This window comes from Olea europaea, chromosome 6, assembly GCF_002742605.1.
Source record: "Olea europaea var. sylvestris chromosome 6, O_europaea_v1, whole genome shotgun sequence".
Taxonomy (NCBI): domain Eukaryota; kingdom Viridiplantae; phylum Streptophyta; class Magnoliopsida; order Lamiales; family Oleaceae; genus Olea; species Olea europaea.
In genome coordinates, this window is record NC_036242.1 from 10,635,330 (window position 1) to 10,659,073 (window position 23,744).

General features: G+C 36.4%; 3 protein-coding genes across 3 annotated transcripts; 2 read left to right on the top strand and 1 right to left on the bottom strand.

Annotated features, from left to right (window-relative positions):
- The first annotated feature begins 363 nt into the window (after positions 1-363).
- On the top strand, positions 364-5,285 carry LOC111395828. Its single transcript, XM_023022008.1, has 3 exons — positions 364-783; positions 4,559-4,659; positions 4,762-5,285. The coding sequence occupies exons 1-3, from the start codon at positions 732-734 to the stop codon at positions 5,041-5,043; spliced, it is 435 nt and encodes a 144-aa protein (XP_022877776.1). The 5' UTR covers positions 364-731; the 3' UTR covers positions 5,044-5,285.
- A 7,845-nt stretch (positions 5,286-13,130) lies between these two features.
- Positions 13,131-14,126, bottom strand: LOC111395143. Its single transcript, XM_023021153.1, has one exon. It carries the CDS (start codon positions 14,124-14,126, stop codon positions 13,131-13,133), a length of 996 nt encoding a protein of 331 aa, XP_022876921.1.
- Positions 14,127-20,880: 6,754 nt separating this feature from the next.
- LOC111395144 lies at positions 20,881-21,648 on the top strand. Its single transcript, XM_023021154.1, has 4 exons — positions 20,881-20,901; positions 20,998-21,073; positions 21,236-21,542; positions 21,645-21,648. The coding sequence occupies exons 1-4, from the start codon at positions 20,881-20,883 to the stop codon at positions 21,646-21,648; spliced, it is 408 nt and encodes a 135-aa protein (XP_022876922.1).
- The last annotated feature ends 2,096 nt before the right edge of the window (positions 21,649-23,744 follow it).

Genomic DNA, 23,744 nt, shown 5'->3' on the forward strand with positions numbered 1-23,744 from the left:
CAAACGTATTCTATCACCCTATTTATGCCATATGGATCTAAAACAAGGAAATCCCTTGGTTTTATCTTCCTAATTTCATATATTGCAATAAAAAAATATATATGTAAAATATTTTTTATCAAATTATTGGATCGAATATCAAATAACATAATAAATTGGATAAGAATTTAATAATCAAATATTCGTTTGATTACCAGATCGAATCTGATCAAATTCATGAATTTTCCTTATCAGATTGGATTGGATATGGATAGATCCAGTCCACATCCGATTTATTTACAGCCCTACATTATATATATATATATATATATATAGAGAGAGAGAGAGAGAGAGAGAGAGAGAGAGAGAGAGAGAGAGAGAGACACACACACACACACCTAGAAAATTGAAAGTTTGAGTTCTTAAGAAATGTCTGGTTAAATTATGTATTGATAAGATATTTAGACTTTCGGGCATGGATGAGGGAAAATTAAATGTTTGAGTACCTATAAGAAATGCAGTTAAAAGTTCAGGTGCCATTTGAGAAGGTAGAAGGAATAGATCTTTCTATGGCTTTCTTTTTAATCGGTGGCTTTATTCGTACCGCTCAAGTCCCAGATTCGGTTCCAATTGATTGATTTTCTCGTTGAAGCCTTGAATTTTCCTGGGCGAGTCAACTCATAGTTGTGCCGGTGGTGGAGACTCGGTGGAATTATCAACTGCAAAATCAAATCCATGATCATCAGCATCACATGGACTCCTCTCCAGTGCATTCCACTCCTTCCATTGACGAAGACGAGTGGGGTATTTTTTTTCTTTTCAGTCTTTTGCATTTGAGTCTCATCTAAAATTAGAAGTTAGTTTTTTTTTTTTTTAATTCAAAATTGATTAACGCTGTTTCAATTTGGGATTGATTCAGTTACTCTTTCTGATTTTTGGTCAGTTATTTTTGTTCACTACGATTAAATTAGTATCCTGCTCACTTTAGGTTTACAAGCATGGATTTGGGGTCTAATTATGATTCACAATTGATGAATTATTTACAAATTATATCTAATATATGATGTTTTATACTTGCAATTAATGTTAAGCGTTTTTTATCTAATATAATAAAAATAAGAACTTCAGGCATGTTAAGCCTTTTTTATTGTAATTATATGATATTTTTGTACTTGCAATTTGGGATTTTTAGCATCCCATGAAGATATGATTGAAGCAAACCAATCGTAGTCCAAACACGATGAGTTCCAAATGTTACTCAGTATACTCTATCTAGGGACAACGATCCTCCTAATCTTGGATGTTAATTTATTGTGGGTTTGCCTTTGAGGGATTGAGTTTTATGAATAAGAACAACAAAACTTCTAAGAGAAACTGTTGACATGGTTAATTGAATACTATAAGTTACTTTAATGTTCATTCAGTTTCAGCTTTGTTCTTATTTCATTCATTGGGTTTAAAAGAGTGTGATTTTAGGGATCGAGTGTTGGTAGGGACTTGAATCATATCACAAGTTTTATCTGAAGCTTGCATTTAAATTAGGTAAATGAGAGAGGAATGAGCTTGAAATAACCGTTGTTTAGATCCAACTAACACCTAGAGCGGCAATAGGTGGATAATACAGAATTAAAAATAACAAACAATAATAAGCAACCAGTCACATATTTTTGTCTCTATATAATTAGGTTTAATTCAATTAAATCGTAATTTTCATATCAAAGCATAAAAGTAAAATCGACACCAAAACGATAACGAAAGAAAACACCTTAAAGAACTCTTCATAGGTATAAAAACCACTGGACAAACCTTGCCAAAATGATTTACTAGAAAAGATAACTTACATTTGGTCCAAACACAACTAAACTTTAATAGACTCTAACCACTCAATCGTTAAATCCAGGTGATCACCAAGAACAAACCTCATTCTTCTCCAACTGTAACTCTAGCAGCATCTCCCCAACTTCAGAACTTTGAAGGATTATTGATAAAGAATTTGGTGTTTGATCTTGTGGTTAAGGCAAGAGATTTATGGAACGTGTATTTGATCTCTGTAGGATCTTCCTTTGATTGAAATAAAGGCTCAACCAATTTCTATAGATGTTTGGGACGAACTATGGCTTGGGTATATATAATATGGAGTGTTGAAGATTGTATAGAAGTGTAAAATTGTAGAAATCCCGTACTAGGGGTCTGGCTAAGTAACTTTACCTCTCAAATGTTGGTGGAGCGAACAACGAGCAGTTGCTTAACTACTCGAGCGCTCTATGCACAGACAACGAGCATTTTTCGAGTGTCTTGGTCTTCTTGTTCCGTCTTTGACTTCTTCAAAACATACTCACAATCCCGACTCTTTGACTCAGATTACAAATCAATACACTATGATATTGAACACAAAAATAGCCAATACAACTTGGACCTAACAGAGCTGAAGTGGCATATGTTAATGTTTCCTAAATTTCAGGAGCAAGCCAATGTGGTTGATTAGATATTTGCATAGTTGTGTTGTAACGACCCCAAATTTTAACAATTTAGATTGTTACTAAAACTTTCATTCCATAATTAAATAAATTATTCAAACACCCCAACATTAAAAATTTTTAGTTCCTTCAATAAAATAAATAAATATCTAAGAAACATGTCACAAGTCCTAAATAACAAGTTTCACATGCAAATAAAATCGAAAATAACGCTAAAAATAAAATCCTAGGTCACGTTACTTCGGATTTATTTTTTTATTGAGTTTCATGAATCTTGGCACCACGATTACACTGCATCACTCGTAAAGCAATGACTTGTTCTAGTCTATGAAGAGTAGAAAAAATGGTAAGTACATGAGAATACTCAATAGAACATTAAAAATAATGGTGCAATCTCGAGTAAAAATTTTAAAACATATATAAGAAAATCATACCGTCTCATATCTTTAAAATTGGTAAGAGCTCATATTATATTATATCATTTGTACAATTATACCGGAATGACTATATCATTCATATCATATCTTTAGCTTTCATGAGTACAATAATTCATCAACATAAAAAAAAATAATTAAACGGGATAAAATACACTGCACCTTAATATTCTACCTTGTTAGGCCAATTAAATTTGAAAGGAAAAAATCGAATTCATGTTCCAAATCTCTATTTTTGTATGTGTTGCTGCTACCATCGTATATGTGTATCTAAATTTTCTTGAATAAATAATATAAACTTTTGTATGGTATTTAAAGGTGAAAGAGAATATTGCATTTTAGTAGGCCTAAAAATCTGTCAAAAAGTCGTGTTTTTCGATAAAGAGTCTCAATTTTATACAATCAACAGTTATTTCTTCCTCATCTAATCAACACGCGGTAGTCTATCACCATCAATTCCTAAAATCAAGCAAATAAATCATATAAAGAAAACCTATCTTATCTACCATTTCTACATGTGTCTACCAAATCACACAAATTCAAAAATCAAAATAATCCCATACATGTGGCAACAACATCATTTTCATTCAGAACTTTAAATTGAAAAACTATTTCTTTATCAACTTCTTCTAACTGAAATATTTGGGAGTTGACTTATCCAAATCGATTCTTTCTCGAGCCTAGTATATATGATTAATTGTGAGCTATCCAATGAGCGCAATATTAATATATTTATCATTACTCTATTTTTATTTAATTATTTGATCTAACTAAAATTGAATTTAATATATTTATCATTTTAGCCTCCAACTTTCAAAATTTAATAATATAGTATATAAAATAAATAAATTCTGGTATGTGTAAATTTTCGGGACTTTACATGTGTATTATAGTCTTTGCTTTTTATATTAAATAGAATTTTTGTTTGCTGTTGCATTTATATGTACTAGAAAGGTGGCTGGTGCGTTTATGGATGCCGCTACTCGTTAAAACCTTCTGGTATGATATGATAAATAAATTCACATGGTTTTGTAATCAGGTATTGTCAAACAAATATTAAATCAGTAAATTGTTCCTTGTTTCTCCCCCATGGAACGGGTAGGGATTAAAATCTATTTATGCAAATGATAAACCTTATTTAGTTACTAATTCATTGTCCTATTGTGCTGGATATAAATTCATGAAGAAATGTCAAATATTACATCAGAAGAAGGAATTAGCAATTAATATTTTCAATTTAACCATATGCCCTATTGAAAAATTGGATAACTGTTTTTGAAAATCTCTAAAGTGCTGAGTAGGGTCTGCCTGTGTGCCACATTTGTTCCACTGCCGGGTAATGTACATGGAGTTTTGTTGCTCATTTGTCATTTTAGTCAGTTCTGAAGTAATCATATGTAGTTTGATTTAGCGCGAATTGATCAACCTTTCAAAGTTATTACACATCCAACACAGGTGTACCTATTACCAAAATTCTTCCTTTTATTTAGTTGAAATGAAAACTATTCTTGTTTATGATTCTTGGCAGTTTAACGTCTAGATTAATATCTTGTCTTTTGTTCCGAGGTTGTGGTGCATGCTGTTAATGCAGTTGATTTATATCTCCCGGCAATTGTATAAATTGGAGTTCATTATGTTGACCTGATTTTCTCTGCTGTGTTTTGCTAGACACTGATGGGTTTGTGATTCCGAGCCTGGGCATTGGAGATCAAGACCTCTTTCAAGCTGATTCTCCAAAAGTAGAAGATTCTAAACTGTCAACAGTTCAGGTAAAGCCTAAGTTTTTTATTTAACAGCATAAGAAACAAAAATGTGGGTTTTTAATGGACTAATGAAGCATATTGACCTGTTTATGTATCATGATTTGGCAGGCTAGTAAAGAAGAAAAGATATATCTCGGACCACATGGAGCCCCGCCATCACAATCGAAGCTGCAAGAGCTGAATTCTTCTAGCCGCAAGCAGAGATTTAAACAGAAACTTAAGGAAGCTGATGGGCAATACTGTGGAACTGGGCGGGAAAATAAGGTTGATAACTTGAGAGAACTAGTGGGTGGGGAAAAAATGTCCTTCAACACTTCAAAGAGCTCTCCTAGGGAATGGCTTGATCCACATTGTCACGAGTCCCAGTTTGAGAAGAGGCGACTTCAGTAGAATCTTTCCAATAATTGGCAACACAAATTTTGGAAGTCCTTTCCCTTCACTTTCATTTTCATTTCTCCTTTCAACTTTCGGGTATTATTTGTTGCTACAATAAGTGAATTAAGGTCCTCTCTCTGACATTGAGGAATCTGAAAATTATCGAAGGTTTTATGTACTTCAATCGCTCAAAAGTTAAAACTACTCGGAGGTCAGAGCAATTACAAGCTGCATTTAGTTTGCTATTTTTGCTTTTATTGGTGTTTTACTTTATCTATGACCATGCTATAATAGAATATGGTTGATAGAAGCTGATAGAGTTTGTGGTTGAAAAGTTGTCGGTTCAGTGAAATGTGTGGTTACAATTAATTGTTGATTTTGCTTCAATTTTAGTTGAACGAAATAGGGACTTAGTGAGCTTGGTGTTTATTGGCCATTATTTGATCGAGAGAATGCATGATAGTCTAGCCGTCGATGTTCTGCTTGACTTGATTAGCGCACTGATTCAGTGTCTTCTGCTCCTGATGAAAATTGTTCATTATTATTGCAATGCATCTAATTAAATAATTGTGACAATAATGCATTGTTTGAACTTTTTGTAACTGAATTTAGTAAAAAGGGTAATTAATATATAATGTTGTTATCTTTCACTATTATTGTGGAAAATATCCATATCTTTCATTTTTTTGATATTTTTACAAATATTTACACATTTGATTGTGCAAACTATCATTTCTATCAATTTTCATCAATTTCTCAATAAAAGCTGTAACATGACAAAGGTGCTCTCCTATTTAAATTTTAAAAAATAATAATAATTTCTAATTTTTGAATAATTTATTTTTGACTCATTTGCATTTTTTCTAAAATAAAAAAATATATATATCTCTAAATTTTTAATAATTTATTTGGGATTCTTTTGCACTTTTTAAAAATTTTGGGACTAATTCGATTCTCAATTCTATTCTAGATTAACAAAAAAATTAAGTAAGGATTGAAATTTTCTAATTTCTTAAATTTATTTTATCTTAAATAGGCTAAGTTATTTTATTTTTTATAAATAAATTTGTTGACTAATTAATTTAGCACAAACCCAAAATATATTTTTCTTAGGGCTAATTAAGCCTAATACCCTCCAAAAGTAACAAATTAGAATAATATACTTTAAACTACTTAAAATCTTAAACCCCGTAATTATTACGTTCAACCCACCTTACCTCAACCCCAACCAAAACATGCTTCAGAAACAAGGATTTTAGACAAGGTTTTATACAGGGATTCACCTCTGCCCTTGATTAAACTTTTTTAGGGATGGGTTCTTCAGCCTAGATCTCCCATGGAATTCATCAGACATTTCTGTTCAACCATTTCTGGAAACTTATAAAGTTCTTCTGTCAAACCCTGATCAATGAACCTACAAAATCTGGACTTGTCTTTATATATATATACACTTTCCCGCTTCGGTATGGGCCAGAGTGAGAAGCCACCACGCTTTGCTGTTGATTAAAATTTAATTAAGGGCTAAGGTGAATCCTGCATAAAACCCTGTCTAAAGGCCTATTTGACTAGCATTTCTAACCTTAGGAAGTCCCAAATCGTCAGCCTCAAAATTGGAATCAAAATCCTTCTCCCCAAAATCCTCTAGCGCCGTTGCCTCTCCTCCTATCCACTCATCCACTCCAGCAGAGTCGCCAGCCTTAGGATTTTATTCTCATTTTTTTGTTTAAGCATGAGAAAATTGATACATTTTGATGCTACCAAAAATCGTACCTGTATATTTCTCGAGCTTGATGATTCTGATTAAGTACGATCGTAATCTTCCGGTACCTGAAACAAAAGCAACGAGGTGTGTTCTCGTCGCCCCTCCGATACTTAAATCAGAAAGGGAATTATATGCGTGAGGCTATAAACTGGAGAATAATGAAAAACGTACCTGAATGATGGTCCAAGGTTCTATATTTATAGAGGAAGGTAGTGTAATTCTAGTAGGATTGTGCCGGTTGAATGTTTTTATCCAATGGAATCCCGTTTGTAAGGAATGTCCTACTCGTAATGGAATTGTCCGATAAGTAGTGTAAGAGTTGATATAGAGTTCTTGGGTGTTTAGGTGTTTGTTTATTAGGCACATAGGTCTAGAGAATGTATTAATGGAATCTGTCCCGAGGACTTATTCTCGAGGACCATGGGGTGATGTTAATAGTCGTATGAGTTTTCCTCGAGGACCAAAATACCCGAGGACTAGAAAGATCCCGAGGACATATGGCAAAAAGGTAAGTGGAGCACATATGGAGTCCTCGGGGAAATAGTCCTTAGGTATACCAATATTGGTATCATCATTGGCCCCCGTGCACTTCTCCTAGAGATCGAGCTTTAGGATGGGGTGCACATGAGTTACGAACACTTTACTTTAGGCAGCTTCGTCGAGAAGTGCTGGCTGACAATAAGGGTCGGTATTGATATGACCGTTGCAGAGAATGGGCTTGGATTTTTGACACGTGTCTTCATGGACGGTCGTAGATAGCGACCTTTGGCCTCCCGTCATTTTCACCTATAAATACTACTATTCTAACCTTCATTTTTCACTTTTACCCACTGTAAATTTGAGTTCTGTGAGGTCGTGCTCGAGATAAATACTTTGGGAACTTCTCAACTCGTCGGGAAACTCCAGGTAAGGCTCGAGACTTCTAAGTTATTCCATAAGCTAGGTCTTAAGCTCGTTAAGTGATGTCGAGTAGTGAGGGTCGTGATTCATCCAATAGTTCAAGTAGTAGTGAGGATGTAGGAACATCGACAATACCGACGGCTATTCCCCTAGAGGCTACTCTTGAGGCTCAAGTTAATATGATCTTCAAATATCCCGATGAACCCTGTAGGCTGAAAGAGCACTCAGCTATTGCTGCGGCTAGGGAATATGGTATTATGCCTATCTGTGATGTTATATTTGCTGGCCCCGAGGATAGGATTGTTCGAGCTCGACGAGGGGAGAGTGTTATTTTTAGGGAGACCCTTAAGGCTGACTTTAGGTGGCCCCTTCACCCCTTTTTTATTGCTTTGTTGGTGAGCACTCCATGTGCCGGGGCAGTTAGTACCCAACGCTTGGAGAATGCTCATATATTTTTTTATAGCATGTAGGTTCATAGGTATCGAGCCCAACATTGACCTCTGTAAATTAGTGTTCGAGCTTAAGAAACATCCTCGATATACTTGTTTTGGCTATCTCTCGGCGATAGGGGGTTTCAAGGTCCCGAGGATGGCGAGTTCTCTGAAGGGGTGGAGGGAGGGGTGGTTTTATGTAATAGCGCAAGAACCTGACCTTCCTTTCTAGCCTGATTGGGAAATCCCCGATGCTAAGAAGTTCTGTGAGGGCCAGGTGTATCTAGATGTGTTGGAAGAGCATAGGAGGATGCTGGTGGGGCTCAGCCCTCTTTTCTCGATGATGAAGGAGATTGGGGAAGAGGTTATAGACCTGGCAGATATTAAAGGCGTCGAGGGTAGGGATGTTCCTTTATTTTTTGCGAAATAGCTTGACCTTGTACTTGTTCTAAAGTGTTGTAATTTTGCAAGCATGTCTTTTTATCCTCGAGCCCTCCGAAATTTTGTCAGTACGAGGGCTGATGCCCATCCACAAGGGTAGCCCCCGGCGAAGAAGAAGGGCAAGAAAAGGCCTCGAGGCACCCCTGAGCGAAGTGTGAGGGGGCCTGGCAAAACATCTCGAGCTCAACCTCAAGTCTCGACCCCTTTGTAGCCGAGCCAAAGATCTCCAACTCCTCGGGTAGTTACTACTTGGCCTCCTTCTGAGGTGGTCGACCTCGAGGATGATCCGTTTCTGATCGGGGACTTTGATCGTTGTAACCTTGTTCTTGATCTTGTGAACAAGTACAATGAGGAGGTGAAGCTCGAGGATGGAGTGAAGGTCCTCGAGCGTCTTACTCTGAAGGTAACCTTCGAACTTTTGACTTCAGCTTTTAGTTTCTTCATCAAGATTAATACTTAATATTTTCTCCTTTTCAGAAGTTGAGTGTAGCTCGAGGGCTTTCTCTTCAAAGGCTCGAGGAGGCCAAGAGAGCGGCTAGGGTAGAGACCTCCATGGCCTCCAAGGACAGGAGGATTCTTGACCTCGAGGCTAAGGTTGAGGTTTTATTGAAGGAGCGTGATGATGCGAAAAATGAGGCTGCGAAGGCCAGGGATGACCTTGATGTGGCAAAGGATGAGGTCGAGGGTGCAAGGCTTGAGCTTGTCCAGAAGACGAAGGGTTTTGAGTGCGAGCTCGCGGATGTCAAGGAGAAGGCCTGGGAGGAGTTTAAAACCTCCAAGGATTGTGATAAGATAAAGGGGGAGTACGCGTCGGGGGCGTACTTCCATGCTCTGAAAGAGGCTCAAGCTTTTCTCAGTCTGAAGTTACCCGACCTCGCTCCGGATGACCTGAAGACAGTGTCTTCCATTGCTGATACCTTGGAGCTCTTGGGTTCTGAAGATTGGGGAAGATCAGATGGAGACAACGACGAGGAGGGCCTTGAGGACGACGTTGAGATTGACATCAACAACCTCGACCCTCCTCTTGGCCATATTGGATAGTCTCCCACCTCGATCTTTTGCTTTGTAATTTTTGTTTAATTTTTGAACAAGTTTTTTGCTCGATGAATGGTACAATGTTTTTCTGTTATTATTATTGTCTTTTAGTCATGAATTAGTCATCCCGACCCCTGGGACTTCAAACATCTCGAGCAAACAAATTGAAGTAATTTCTCATGCGACATCCTCGGGGGAATAACTCGAGCACATTAACTTTAAAGAAGATACTCGAGGACTCTATAACTCGAGCACATTAACTTAAAAAGAAGTAATGTATGCAACGTCCTCGAGGGATTGATATTCTCGAGAACTTTACGACTCGAGCACATTAACTCAAAAAGAAGTAATATATTTTTAAATTTTCGGCGTTCCATGGTCTTGGAAGTGTTCTTCCTGATGTATCCCTTAAACTGTACGCACCTCCTTGAAATTGTCGTATGACTTCGAAGGGCCCTTCCCAAACTGGTCCTAGCTTGCCCGGAGCATGACCTGCTGCTTCGGCCCTCTTTAACACAAGGTCTCCAGCCCTGAATCTCCGTGTCCTCGCTTTTTTATTGAAATCTTTGCTGTTCTATCTTGGTAAGAGGCCATTCATAAAGCTGCCTGATTGTGAACTTCTTCCAAGAGGTCGAGGTGTTTAGTGGTGCACCCTGCATCTTCAGGCTCAAGTCTTCTTTGGCTGGGCAACTTAACTTCAATAGGGATGGTGGCTTCAATACCAAAAGCCAACATGAAGGGGGTTTCTCCCGTAGCGATTTTGTGGGACATCCTATATGTCCAAAGTATGGAGGGTAACTCGTCAGACCAGGAACCTCTTGCATCTCCGATCCTTGTACAGAGGTCTTGTAATATAATGCGATTGGTTACTTCGGCAAGACCATTACTTTGAGGATCGGAAACTGATGTCAGACGATGATCCATCCCTAGGTTGGAACAGAAGTTTCTAAATTGTACATTGTCAAACTGCCTGCCATTATCAGTTATGAGGACTTTCGGTATCCCGAACCTGTATATGATGGATCTCCAAATGAAATTACTTAAGCTCTGAAATTGTTGCTAAAGCCTCGGCCTCCACCCACTTAGCGAAGTACTCTACAACCACAGCCACAAACTTCAATTGCCCCCTGGTTATTGGAAAGGGACCAAGGATGTCAATTCCCCACTGCTCAAATGGGGCTGTGCAACTAATGCTAGTGAGGTCCTCTGTGGGATGGTGGATGGCATTGCCAAATCTTTGACACTTGTCACACTTCTTGACATATTCTTGGGCGTCTTTTTTCATGGTTGGCTAATAATATTCATACCTTATGAGTTTGAAGGCTAATGCCCGAGCCCCTTGATGGTTCCCACACATTCCTTCATGAACTTCTACTAGGATTTGGGATGATTCGAGAGGTCTAATGCATCTGAAGTATAAAAGTATGAGGCTCCTACGAAATAAAACTTCTTCAATCATGCAATACCTTGGAGCTTTGGACCTGATGCTTTTTGCTGCTCGAGGATCTTCTAGAAGATTGCCCATGATGGCTCATTATCAATATCCATGACGCCTACGGTCTGATTAACGCTTAGCTCGGTTACAATTCTAACGTGGATTGCCCTGTTAAGCCCATCTATTCCCTTGAACACTAATCTTGACAAGGGATCGACCTTACAATTCTCAGCCCAAGTAATTTTCACAATTTCACAACTCCTGAACTTTCTCTGGAGATCATGTCCTTTCAAACAGTATAAGCTCATCTTCTCGTCCTTCCTATTGAACGTCCCTTCAATTTGTCCAACCACCAACTGGGAATCGCTGTAAATTTTGATATTTTCAAGCTCGAGATTGATGGCGAGTTCCATGGCTATGATGACGGCCTGATACTCTGCTTCATTATTGGTCGCTTCAAATTCGAACCTGAGTGCACACTGAATATTTATGAGCATGTCCGGGCTTATGATTATGACCCATGCACCTGAGCCCGAAGAGTTAGATGCTCCATCTACGAAAATTTGCCACATGCCTGTGGTCGAGCTCGAGCTACCATCTGGCCCTCGAGGCCTTGGGGTGAGTTCTGCAATGAAGTAAGCTAAGGCCCGAGCTTTGATAGAAGGACAGGGCTTGAATTCTATGTCAAATTCTCCAAGTTCAATTGCCCACCTCAGTAGTCTTCTTGAAACGTTTGGTTTCTGAAGAATGTGTTTTAGAGGCTGATTGGTAACTGAAAATATTGTCGAAGTTTTCGTGCTGCCACTATCAGTACAAGGGCAAGTTGTTCTGCCAAAGTGTATCTTGTTTCTGCATCAAGTAGGACTTTACTTACGTAATAAATGGGTTGCTGGGCCCTGTTAACCTCTTTCACCAAGACACCACTCACTGCATTCTGAGATACGGTTAAGTATAAATACAAAGTATCCCCGGGCTCGGGTTTGGTGAGGATAGAAGGAGATTCAAATGTCTGCTTGAGCTCCTGAAAAGCCTTCTCGCACTCCTCATTCCATTCAAAGCAATGATTCTCCCTGAGGGCTTTGAAGAAGGGGAAGCACCTGTCTTCTGCTCGAGACATGAACCTGTTTAAGGCAGCTACCCTACCTGTCAACTTTTGAACCTCTTTTTTGGTCCTCGGTGATTCCATTGCTGCTAGGGCCTGAATCTTGTCGGGGTTGGCCTCAATCCCCCGATGAGTGATCATAAAACCCAAAAACTTTCCTGAAGCTACGCCGAATAAACACTTCTCCGGGTTGAGCTTCATCTTATATTTTCGCAGGGTGACGAACACCTTTTCTAGGTTGGATATGTGTTCCTCCACCCTCTTACTCTTTACAACCATATCGTCCACGTAGGCCTCGATGTTCTTCCCTATGAGATCGGCAAAGACTTTGTTGATGAGCCTCTGATATGTCGCCCCAGCATTTTTTAATCCAAATGGCATCACCCTATAGCAATATATGGCTGAATCAGCCATGAATAAGGCCTCCTCTCGGTCTTCTTTGGCCATAAGAAGCTCTACAGCTTATGTCCGGATGTGCTATCCACAAGATTGTCAATCCTTGGTAGTGGGTTGCTGTCCTTTGGACATGCCTTATTAAGAACTGTGAAATCAATGCAGACCCTCCATTTACCGCTGGCCCTTTTCACTAGAACAACATTAGCGAGCCAATCGGGGTATTGGACTTCCCTTATGAACCCCGCTCCCAACAATTTGCCGACTTCTTCCTGAATGACCACACGTCTTTCCGGTGCAAACTGTATCTTCCTTTGCTTAATAGGTTTGGCCCCTGGGCTGATATTGAGTTTATGGACAGCTATTTCTGGGTCTATCACTGGCATATCCTCCACCTTCCATGCAAAAACATCAATGTTGCGGGACAGACAATTGATGACTTCCTCCTGGAGGTTGGCCTTGAGATCCCAACCAATAGTGACAGCTTTTCCGTGCTCGAGCTCGACCACTTCCAATTCCTCAAAGGGGGCAAATCTACCCCTTGGCTCGAGCTCGAGCTCGAGGTCTGAGAGTTGCATAACGTCAGCACTCATTCCTCGAATGCTAGTAACACTGTCTAGCCGCTATTTGGTCTCCTCGAACTACTCCGATGCCATAACCTGTGGAGAACTTCATGGCGTGGTAGAAAGTTATCACAATAGCCTGGATCTTGTTCTGTAGGGGTCTTCCCAGAATGATATTAAAGGCCATTGGCGTATTAACCACTTGGAATGGTGTGATCTCCATCACTTGTGTACTACCAGCTCCTAACGTAAGCGGGAGCTCGACGATGCCTTCAGGGATAATGACTCCACCACCAAATCCTTGTAGAGGAGTTTTTACTACTTTGAGCTGTTTGGGAGAGATTCCCATTTTGGCGAAAGCCTCCTGCGACAGTATGTTCGCTACACTCCCATTATCAACCAGAATCCTACTTACTTCGAAGTTTGCCACAACCGCAGAGACGACTAAGGCATCGTCATGAGGATGTGATAATCCTTCCAAATCTCTTGCTCTGAAAGTGATGTCTTTGACTTCATCACAGGATTCTCTTAAGGTATGAGTATGTTGGCAGGCATACTGCTTTCGCCCACTACTTGTGTCTCCGTCGGATGCTATGCCCCCAACGATAATATTAATGGTTCTGACAGTTGGTTGAGCACTGCTTCCGGCCCCAAGCTCTTTCCGATTGTCACGATCATTCCTTGGTTGTTTATCATAACCAATGTAATTCTTTAAAAATCCTCTTTTGATAAGGGCTTCAATTTCTCGCTGTAAAGCATGACAATCCTCTGCAGTATACCCATGATCCCGGTGAAATTCGCAATACTTGCTCCTATCTCTTGTGCTAGGGGGCGACTTCATCCTTGAAAGCCACTTTAATTCTTTCCTATCCTTAACCTCCATCAAAATGTTTGTCTTAGAGGTGTTCAACCGAGTAAGAGGTGCTGATGGCGCCTCGCTCCTGCGCTTATCCCGGGGAACGGGATCATGTCGCCTCTTGTTCTCAGTCTTTTCATGGGAAGGACCAAGTCTCCTTGGATTTAGTATTTCCTCCATATTAATGTATTTTTTAGCTCGGGTGAGGAGCTCGGTCACTGTCTACGGCGGGGTCTTTGATAAAGACATCTTGAAAGCTTCACATCTTACGGCGTAAGTGAGGGCGGAGACAGCTGCTGTGATATGAAAGTCAGGTATTTGGAGCCTTTCCTTGTTAAACCTTGTCATAAATCCTCGTAGGGTTTCAGTTGGTCCCTGACGAAGTTGCATGAGAGAGGCCGCAGTCTTTCTGATTCGCTTGCTACTTGCAAAGAAGGCTGAGGACTTATCAACCAAATCTGAGAATGAGGCTATGGAGTTGGGCTCCAATGTCGAGAACCAGTTCTCCCTAGCAGCATTAGTCAGCGTTTGTAGAAGGCTTTGCACATAACCTGATCCGATGCAACTTACAAGTTCATGACATCAGTATATACATTGAGATGGTTGATGGGGTCGGTTGTCCCATCATATTCTTTAATGTGAGGATATTTGAATCTGTAGGGCAAGGGATATGACAATATCTCTGGCATGAATGGAGTGTTAGGGGTGAAACCTGTGGGCCCCCGAGCATTACGTTGCAGGCGAGCTGTAATTCCTTCTTGAATGATCCGGGCAATTTCACCGAAATCCATGGCGATCGATCTCGAGCCCGAGGCCATGTTATGAATACCCGAGGTTCCTACTCCACCATTTGGGGATTTGGTGGCCGTGCTCGAGCATCAGCCATAAAATCGCCATGCTCCGCCTGCGCTGGCGACGGATGTGAATTCCTTTAACTTAACAGTTGTGTGAGCATGGCCACCTGCTGACGGAGATCTTCAAAGGTTTCGATTGTGATGACCTTTGGCAAAGGTGCGGGCACTCCTGAGGATTCTTCATGAGGAGCCGGTTGATCTTTGGCAGGATGAGGGATGGGAGCGGATGAGCTTGCGAGAGGAAGACCTGATCGTGTGTTAACCATGGCTTTTGGTAGCGCTTCCCACAGACGGCGCCAATGATGCTACCAAAAATCGTACCTGTATATTTCCCGAGCTTGATGATTCTGATTGAGCACGATCGTAGTCTTCCGGTACCTAAAACAAAGGCAACGAGGTGTGTTCTCGTCGCCCCTCTGATACTGAAGCCAGAAAGGGAATTATATGTGTGAAGCTATAAATTGGAGAATAATGAAAAACGTACCTGAATGATGGTCCAAGGTTTTATATTTATAGAGGAAGGTAGTGTACTCCTAGTAGGATTGTGCCGGTTGGATGTTTTTATCCAATGGAATCCCGTTTGTAAGGAATGTTCTACTCGTAATGAAATTGTCCGATAAGTGGTGTAAGAGTTGATATAGAGTTCTTGGGTGTTTAGGTGTTCGTTTATTAGGCACATAGGTCTAGAGAATCTATTAATGGAATATGTCCCGAGGACTTATTCTTGATGACCATGGGGTGATGTTAATAGTCGTATGAGTTTTTCTCGAGGACCAAAATACTCGAGGACTAGAAAAATCCCGAGGACATATGGCAAAAAGGTGAGTGGAGCACATATGGAGTCCTCGGGTATACCAATGTTGGTATCATCACATTTAAACTAGGGTGATGAAGGAGTAATCACTTTGTGTAGGAAATTCTGGAAGCTTCTTCAATCGGTAGAGTTTATAGATTTCTTATTCATTTGCTTTTCCCGATTATCTCAACCATGCATACTATGGCAGGGTGGTGTTATCATTTTGGAACCCCAACCATGGAGCTCATATCAAATTAATAGGCTTGTGTCCAAGGTATTGCTTTATTATGTACATGTCTTAAATCACACAAAAATGATCATAAGGAAGTTTATATGGTTTGTGTGTGTAATAATGACAAATTATTAATGAGTGTGTTATTTATTGAAGTCTTCTAGGACAAATGGTCTTTTCATATTATTTATTGTTTTAAGACAATTGGTCTTTTCATATTATGCAGACAACAACAGTCAACAGCTAATTATAAAATTATTCTGATACCTCTCAACATTTTCAGGATATACTTCTAGACAAGGTTAATCTGGCTTCAAAGTACTTGTAATGTAATATCTTACAACTCTTTGAAGTTCAAAATCAGGTAATGGAGCTTTGAAAAATCTCACGAGTGCTGTCTTCTTGAGAAAACTATTGATGTTTCATCTTTAATGTCATTACAGATTGGATTCCGTGGGTAGAGGACTTTAACTTCCAGATTATCTAGTAGCAAATTTGGTTTCAACAGACCAATATTGGCTTTTCTGCATGAATAGTTTCAGCACCTAGGGAGAAGACATGTAGATATGCTAGTGGATTGGGGTCCCTCTCTTATTGTAAGTTATCAATTTTTGAGTTTCGTAGAATAAGTGTCCTGAGGTAAACATTGTTTAAATACCTACTAATAGAATTGAACAGAAAGAAATGTGCTATAAAAGTGCTCTCTCTCTCTCTCTCTCACACACACACACACACACACAAACACAAACACAAACACAAACACACACACGGTTCACTTGCTGCCTTGTTGTTTTTCAACTACACCTTGAAATCTGAAATTCGTGAATTATATCTACATCCTTGTGTGCGTAGGAAGATATGTATACTATTCCTGCCACCCATTATGATGGATATATTTCTAGCTGTCCTGGGTGCCGGGCTATTTTTCTATAACAAATAGTAGAAAGATAGAGGCTTTATGCTAGAATTTCTTCTATGTACTCTAAAACTAGAGATCTCCAAGCAATTTGGCTAATTTGTTGGTATTTACCTGTGTCAAGTTTTTGACTAATTTGTCCATGAATTGAGTATATATACGTTGATTATGTGATTATTTACATATGAGGTCGATCATTACCATTAGGTCTGGGCGTGGTTTGGTTTGGATTGATTTCAACTCTAACCCAAAACCAAAATCAAATTAGTCGGTTTAAACAAATTTCAAACCAAACCAATCCATTCTTAACTTTTAAATTGAACCAAACCAAACAAAGTCGGTTTGGCTTGGTTCGGTTTGGACTTTTAGTCCAAATTAAATTTTTTTTAAAAGAAATTGTCCTAATTTTAGGCACACTCAAATTACAAGAACTAAAATAACAAAATATTTTTATGTTATAAGAACTATTTATTAACAACTAAAATCAAATTAATAGAGATAGATTGAATGAAAATTTAAAAATTTTATTGATTCTTTTGTGTTATGTAGTCTAATTTCCTGAATATGAAAAAAAATCAGATTAATAGAGACGGATCAACAAAAAACTTAAAAATTTTATTGATTTTTTATGTATTATGTAGTGTGACTGCCTGAATATGGAGAAAATGCTAAGCACAACATAATAAGTCTATGAAAGAAAATTTGCTGTGATATTACTTACCGACAACATCATAGAATGAAGGGAATCGAGATATAATTATGATAATAGAGTCTATCTTTCGATTTTTATTTTTCTTAATTAAAAAAAAAAAGTGAACACGTAAGTGGGTTGTGTTGATTCGATTAACCAATAGTTTAAGACTTCAAATCATGACTGCCGACCCACGATGGTTTTGTTCAAAATAAAATCAAACTAAACCAATTACCTATGTTGAACCTACCCAAGTCGATTTGATTTGATTGATCTGGTCGATTTTTTGATTTTTTTGATTTTTTTTTTTTTTTTTTTGAAAATGTGAAAGAAGGTTGGTAGATATTACTGTTCAATGTTTATCCCAAATTAGCTGCCTTCGCTACTTCCACTTCCACGTCCAACTTCACCATCGCCACTGTTGTATCCACCACCGTGACACGTCACCATATGAGCAATATCCACCAACAGCAGGCAGGGATGTTAAATTTAACGATAATCATGATAAAGAACAAGAATCACAAAAATAATTAATAGTTCAAATTCATACATATGGAAGATATTATGGATACGGATATGGATATTAGCAGTTAGATCTTCTTCTCCTTACTCTTCACAAAATATTAACTGCCAATAGGACAAACCAATAAAACAATACGAAGAGAACAGCCTTTATATAGAAATTTATCGAACCGTCTCATTTACAAAAGTTTTATTTTGTCTATACATAAAACACAAACGTTCTTTAGCACATTATATGCACACAAAAAAATAATAATAATAAATAAAATAAAATAAAAAATTATATCATCTACTCATCTACGAGATGAGGGAATAATATAGGGAACAGCAAATTACAACTAAATAAAGCAACTGAAACAAAAAAATTGGATGACGTTATTTTTGTAAGAGCTAAGATTGAACATATTATTAGTTTAATTATGTAACATTGTTGTAAACAAATAAAATTTTAATTATGTATGGAACCCAAAAACCAAACCAAACTAACCAAATGGAATTGAACCATCAATCGATTTCATAATTAAATTTGAATCCAATAGTTCCACTTATTAAATACTCAAAAATTTGGGTTCAGTACGATTCTCTTTGGAGCCGAACGAAATCGAACCGAACCAATCCATATCCAGCCCTCGTGGTGAGGTGAAGCCAATGGGGATAGATTGACTTGGGAAATATAATGGTTCAAGAAGATAATCTATTCGTTATTTTTTAAAAGATTCAGGACTCTTACTACAATTTTTCCTATATGTTTTTTTTATTTAGTTGCTTTCTATTTTGTATTTATTTGAAGAGCGGACAAATTCGACATTTTACGTGGCAAGAATGATGAAGGGATGAATTTGCTACATTTCTTGAAGGTTGAGGATTGTCTAGTGCCAAAAAGTAGTTTGAGTACCGATTATTAACATTTTACAAAATTTGAGGACAAAAAGTGCAAAATACCCTTCTTTGAGATAACTTATACAATAATTAGTTTTCTCTTAAACCTCTTTAGGAGAATTCAAGACTCCTAGTGGATGGAATTGAGTGGCCAACCAAGTATCGTAGACGAGTGGAAACAGCCAAGAATTGTAAATGATAATTCGAAAAGAGTATTTGTAATTGGCACGATTATTATATGACTTGCTCCCAACTTATAAAAAGTTCAAAATATCAAGACAATCAATAGTTGGGAGAATTGAATCTCGTATTTATGTTGAAAGAAATGGACTGGAAAATAATAATAATAATAATAATAATAATAATAATAATAATAATAATAATAATAATCTTTCTTGTGCCTCCTCAAAATAAACGTGTCAAATTAAAGGTGTTTATTGTCCGAGCAATGCTTGATGTACTATGATTTTGAAAATATTGTTGACAACATGTCACGTAGCATGTTATCCTAGGACAATTTTAAAAATAATTCATCTTTCCAAGTAACACTTTTTTGCCACAATCATCATTGTCAACAATGTTGTACAAAAATATTGTACAAATAGATTAATTATTATTTTCCTCTTTATTGGCAAAAGTGCAATTCTTTGACTTCATCAATAGGACTAAAAGGGTTGTGTTACATAAACAGGGCCCTATTGGAGAAGAATAATTCGGACTAAAAATGTAAAATATTCAATATTGTTATGCTAGAGAAAAAATGAATTCAAAAACCCTTTTTTTAGTCGCATGTTATGCTAGAGAAATTATCAAATATTTAATATTATTTAATAAGAAAAAACTCAATAACGTTATTATCCAACGAAGTATAAAGTTTTATTAGTTATTAACAATCCAATAAAACATGTATTTGTTAAATAACAATGAAAATGAAAATTATTGATAACGATTTAAAATAGGATAATTAGTTCAAAACATCATTATCATTTGCACGAATCATCCATATCATTTTAAACTTGACATTTGAACCCTCATTTCAATAATTTCTTGCGAAGTTGGTCATTTTGTCTCATTTCATCAATTCCTTCCGTCAAATATGGATAATTGGTGTATAACGTTCCTATCGTTTCCCTTTATTGCGCAAATCATCAATAACATAGCATACTTATTTTTTTAGTTTTTTGCAAGGGTGGATTTAGGGGTCCCTTGTGTTGTAATCCCAACCCGAAAAAGGGTTTTCGAAAAAAAATGGTTTTTGAAGTGAATTCTTTTTAACAAATGTCTACCCAGTCCACTTTTTCTTTTTCTTTTTCTTTTTTGACCCTCTTACTCCATTACTACTTTTAAGTTAACATTTCAATCTTAGCCAAACGTGCTTTAATAAGTTAATTCTCAGTTTCTCACATCACAATGTGGAAACGTAATGGAGAAGTTAATCAAGAATTCAGTTAGGAATGACAATAGAGTGGAACAGATTATGACAATCTTTACTATTTTTGGATGCCTAGCAACGATGAATTTAAAAATCCCTACTTATTTGATTTATTTAAAAAATAAAATAAAATAAAAAGATTTGAGATTGCAATGCGAAGCTGAGCATAAAATTTTACAATCCCTAAATGTAGCACAACTACAAATTATTTGAGATACTTTTGTAAAGTAGATAGATGCGATAGAGTACCCAACTTTTCCGCCGGACTTGTGACATATATATCTAAATCTAAAAGACATAATAACTTTGGTAAATTAATACACATTGGTGTAAATAGGGCAAATAAATATTCTAAAACTTATAAACATTCTCTCTCTCTCTCTCACACACACACACACATTGAATTAGCGCCCTTTTTTTTTTTTCTTTTATCCAGGTATCCCAGCTTACACATTGAATTAGCTTTTCTAGATGGTAATAGTTGTATCCATATCAAAATCCGATTTACTTCTAGTTTTAACGACAAATGGCTTATAAAAGATCTGCATTTGGAGTACAAAACCTTATAAAAAAATCTTATATTTTTAATTACTTTGCAGTAGAATTCTAGAAATGGAGCCTTACGCTGATGCGGTAAACCCAGATTACCAATTTCTCTATTTTTTCCTATGTATTTTTTATGTATAAATTCTATTTTTTATTTTTTTATTTTTGTTAAATGTATTGTAGGGTTGTGTTTTAAAGGTTAATGTCCATTTTCAAGCATGTAAAATGAAGATGATGGAAGTCTTGAATTCAATCTGCGGTATTATTCACCACTGTGCTAAAAAAAAAAAAAATGAAACAGAAATGTAAATTATTTATTCGTTATTTTGTCTAATTTTATTTCGTTCAACGTACCAAAATATTAATAGACGATACTTAGGAACTTAAAAGGTGTAGATTAATATGGTTAATTTATTTGTAGGGGTATATTCTGTCATCATAGATGCCGAAGAAGGAACTGCAAGAGTTTCAGGGTTGGTCGACCCGAACATACTTATGCGGGCATTGGCTAGGACCGGGTACCATGCAGAGTTGAAATGGGTCAAGCTGAAACACCCGGAATTAAGTAGATGTTACTTTGGTCAGTGCAATTATGGACATGGATACACCTATGGAGCAATTGATGACCCGTACAAGTATCCACGGACTTTACCATATTATTACCCGAGAAGATCCGTATATCCTTTCCACGGATCAAGTTATTATCACCCGTCTCTATCTCTGCCTAGGTATTCTTTCATTATATACACGATAAGAAATTATTATTCTTTTAATTATATAATTTTATTGAATACTGTATATCAGTTGTATCGTTATTTTCTTGTTTCAAGCTAGAAAAATATAGGGTGAAAATTATTAATTTCTAACTTGAAACCCTATTATTTGTGTAGGGCTCAAGCCTTTAATTTTTGAAAGGGGGAAGACAACATTAACACATATTGGAATCATTGCAATTGCAAGATTTGATTGTTCGAATGTTCATCCGAATATTAGTCTCCCCGATATATTGTTCATTAGATTTTGCATTTAATTAGTCAAATTAAGGACGGTGTACTCAAGTGGTTGATGTTCATCATTTATCAAAATCTATATTTATTTAGAAATTCTTATTTACCTTTTTAGAGGTTGTTGGCATTTGAATTTTTGTTGATGCAATCATGAACTTCAAAGAAATTAACTTCAATTCAAAAAAGTGGTGTAATCATATTAAAAAGTTTAAAACATGATATAGAACGAAAAATGTATGTTACAATCAATAAAACTCTTTAAGCAAAAATTTTTAGTTTAGGATAGTTATGATGAAAAATGGGCAGTGAGTCCCACAAAATATGAGTGTGTAATAGTCGTTAACGAGTTATTGAAATTAATGTTTGATATTTATTTACATCTTTTTTGTCAAAGGAACACAAAATAATATTGAAATCGCTTTTAGACCAACAAAAAATTGTCACTCAAAACATATAATTGCATTTAAAGTTTATTATGTGAGTATTATATTATTTCTACTACAAAACTAAATTTTAATTCCGTTTAAAATCTTTTGATTAAATTAATCAATTTAAACTTACACAAATAAATATATGTTTGAGAATTAGAAATCACAATTCTATATTACCAAAAGCAATAAAGTCACAATAAGGAAAAACAGACAAAGAAAGTGAAAGATTTATAGATATTCATTTTAATATAAAAAACTATTTCTCCACTATTGTAATAATCCGCTATGGTGGAAAAAAAAATGTTTACAATTAAAAGCTCTAATACCCTATTTTATTTAAAACCCTAAAGGCAGCTCACAATATATATATATATATATATTACAAATGAACACCACGCAATGACAGTAATTAAGTTTCAGAGCTTAATAATATATAATCAGAATAATCGACAATTTTACTTGAAGAAATAGAACACGCAACAATAAAACCGGAAAAATTTACACGACATTTCTTTCTTAAGCATGAAAAGATGTATATATATATATATATATATATATATATAATTGTGAAGATCGATTTACAAATGAACTCCATGCAATGACAATAATTAAGTTTCAGAGCTTAATAATATATAATCAGAGTAATCGACAATTTTACTTGAAGAAATAGAACACGCAACAATAAAATCGAAAAATTTACACGACATTTTTTTCTTAAGCATGAAAAGATGTTTATGGTGTGGTCGGTCCTATAGATACCCAGATAAATGTTTGACTTCACCTATAAAATTCTTGTTAATTATTAGTTCTTGTGGCTAAAAATGTTTTTCTTCTCTGGTGATTATAAGTTTCTGCTCAAATTAATTGCATTGTCATCAATGCATTAAAAGGGCGGTTGTTCAATTCCAAATTAATCACCATTTCACCATCTTCAAATTACAGTCTGGCTTGTCTGAACCAATCAAACTATTACAAATGACCCATCTAATAATTAACGTTTGAATTCACATTTGGTCTGGATTTTTTAAACTTAAATTATCATTTTGTGCGTTGATCATTCAACCAAATGATTGCAATTCTGTCTTCAAATCAAGGCTATCCATTTATAGTACAACATATATCCATTGTGATTTATGTCGTCCGACCAAATGATTGCACTACCATCGTCTGTAAAATTTATCCACTATTGTAATAATCCGCTATGGTGGAAAAAAAAATGTTTACAATTAAAAGCTCTAATACCCTATTTTATTTAAAACCCTAAAGGCAGCTCACAATATATATATATATATATATATTACAAATGAACACCACGCAATGACAGTAATTAAGTTTCAGAGCTTAATAATATATAATCAGAGTAATCGACAATTTTACTTGAAGAAATAGAACACGCAACAATAAAACCGGAAAAATTTACACGACATTTCTTTCTTAAGCATGAAAAGATGTATATATATATATATATATATATATAATTGTGAAGATCGAT

Excerpts from the sequence above, each read along its gene's own strand:
- LOC111395828 (XM_023022008.1), top strand. The coding sequence starts at position 732 with ATGGACTCCTCTCCAGTGCATTCCACTCCTTCCATTGACGAAGACGAG. Across the intron at positions 784-4,558 it reads CATTGACGAAGACGAGTGGG|ACACTGATGGGTTTGTGATT; the intron begins GTATTTTTTTTC and ends GTGTTTTGCTAG. Across the intron at positions 4,660-4,761 it reads CTAAACTGTCAACAGTTCAG|GCTAGTAAAGAAGAAAAGAT; the intron begins GTAAAGCCTAAG and ends ATGATTTGGCAG.
- LOC111395143 (XM_023021153.1), bottom strand. The coding sequence starts at position 14,126 with ATGGAGGAAATACTAAATCCAAGGAGACTTGGTCCTTCCCATGAAAAG.
- LOC111395144 (XM_023021154.1), top strand. The coding sequence starts at position 20,881 with ATGGAGCCTTACGCTGATGCG. Across the intron at positions 20,902-20,997 it reads TGGAGCCTTACGCTGATGCG|GGTTGTGTTTTAAAGGTTAA; the intron begins GTAAACCCAGAT and ends AATGTATTGTAG. Across the intron at positions 21,074-21,235 it reads AGTCTTGAATTCAATCTGCG|GGGTATATTCTGTCATCATA; the intron begins GTATTATTCACC and ends ATTTATTTGTAG.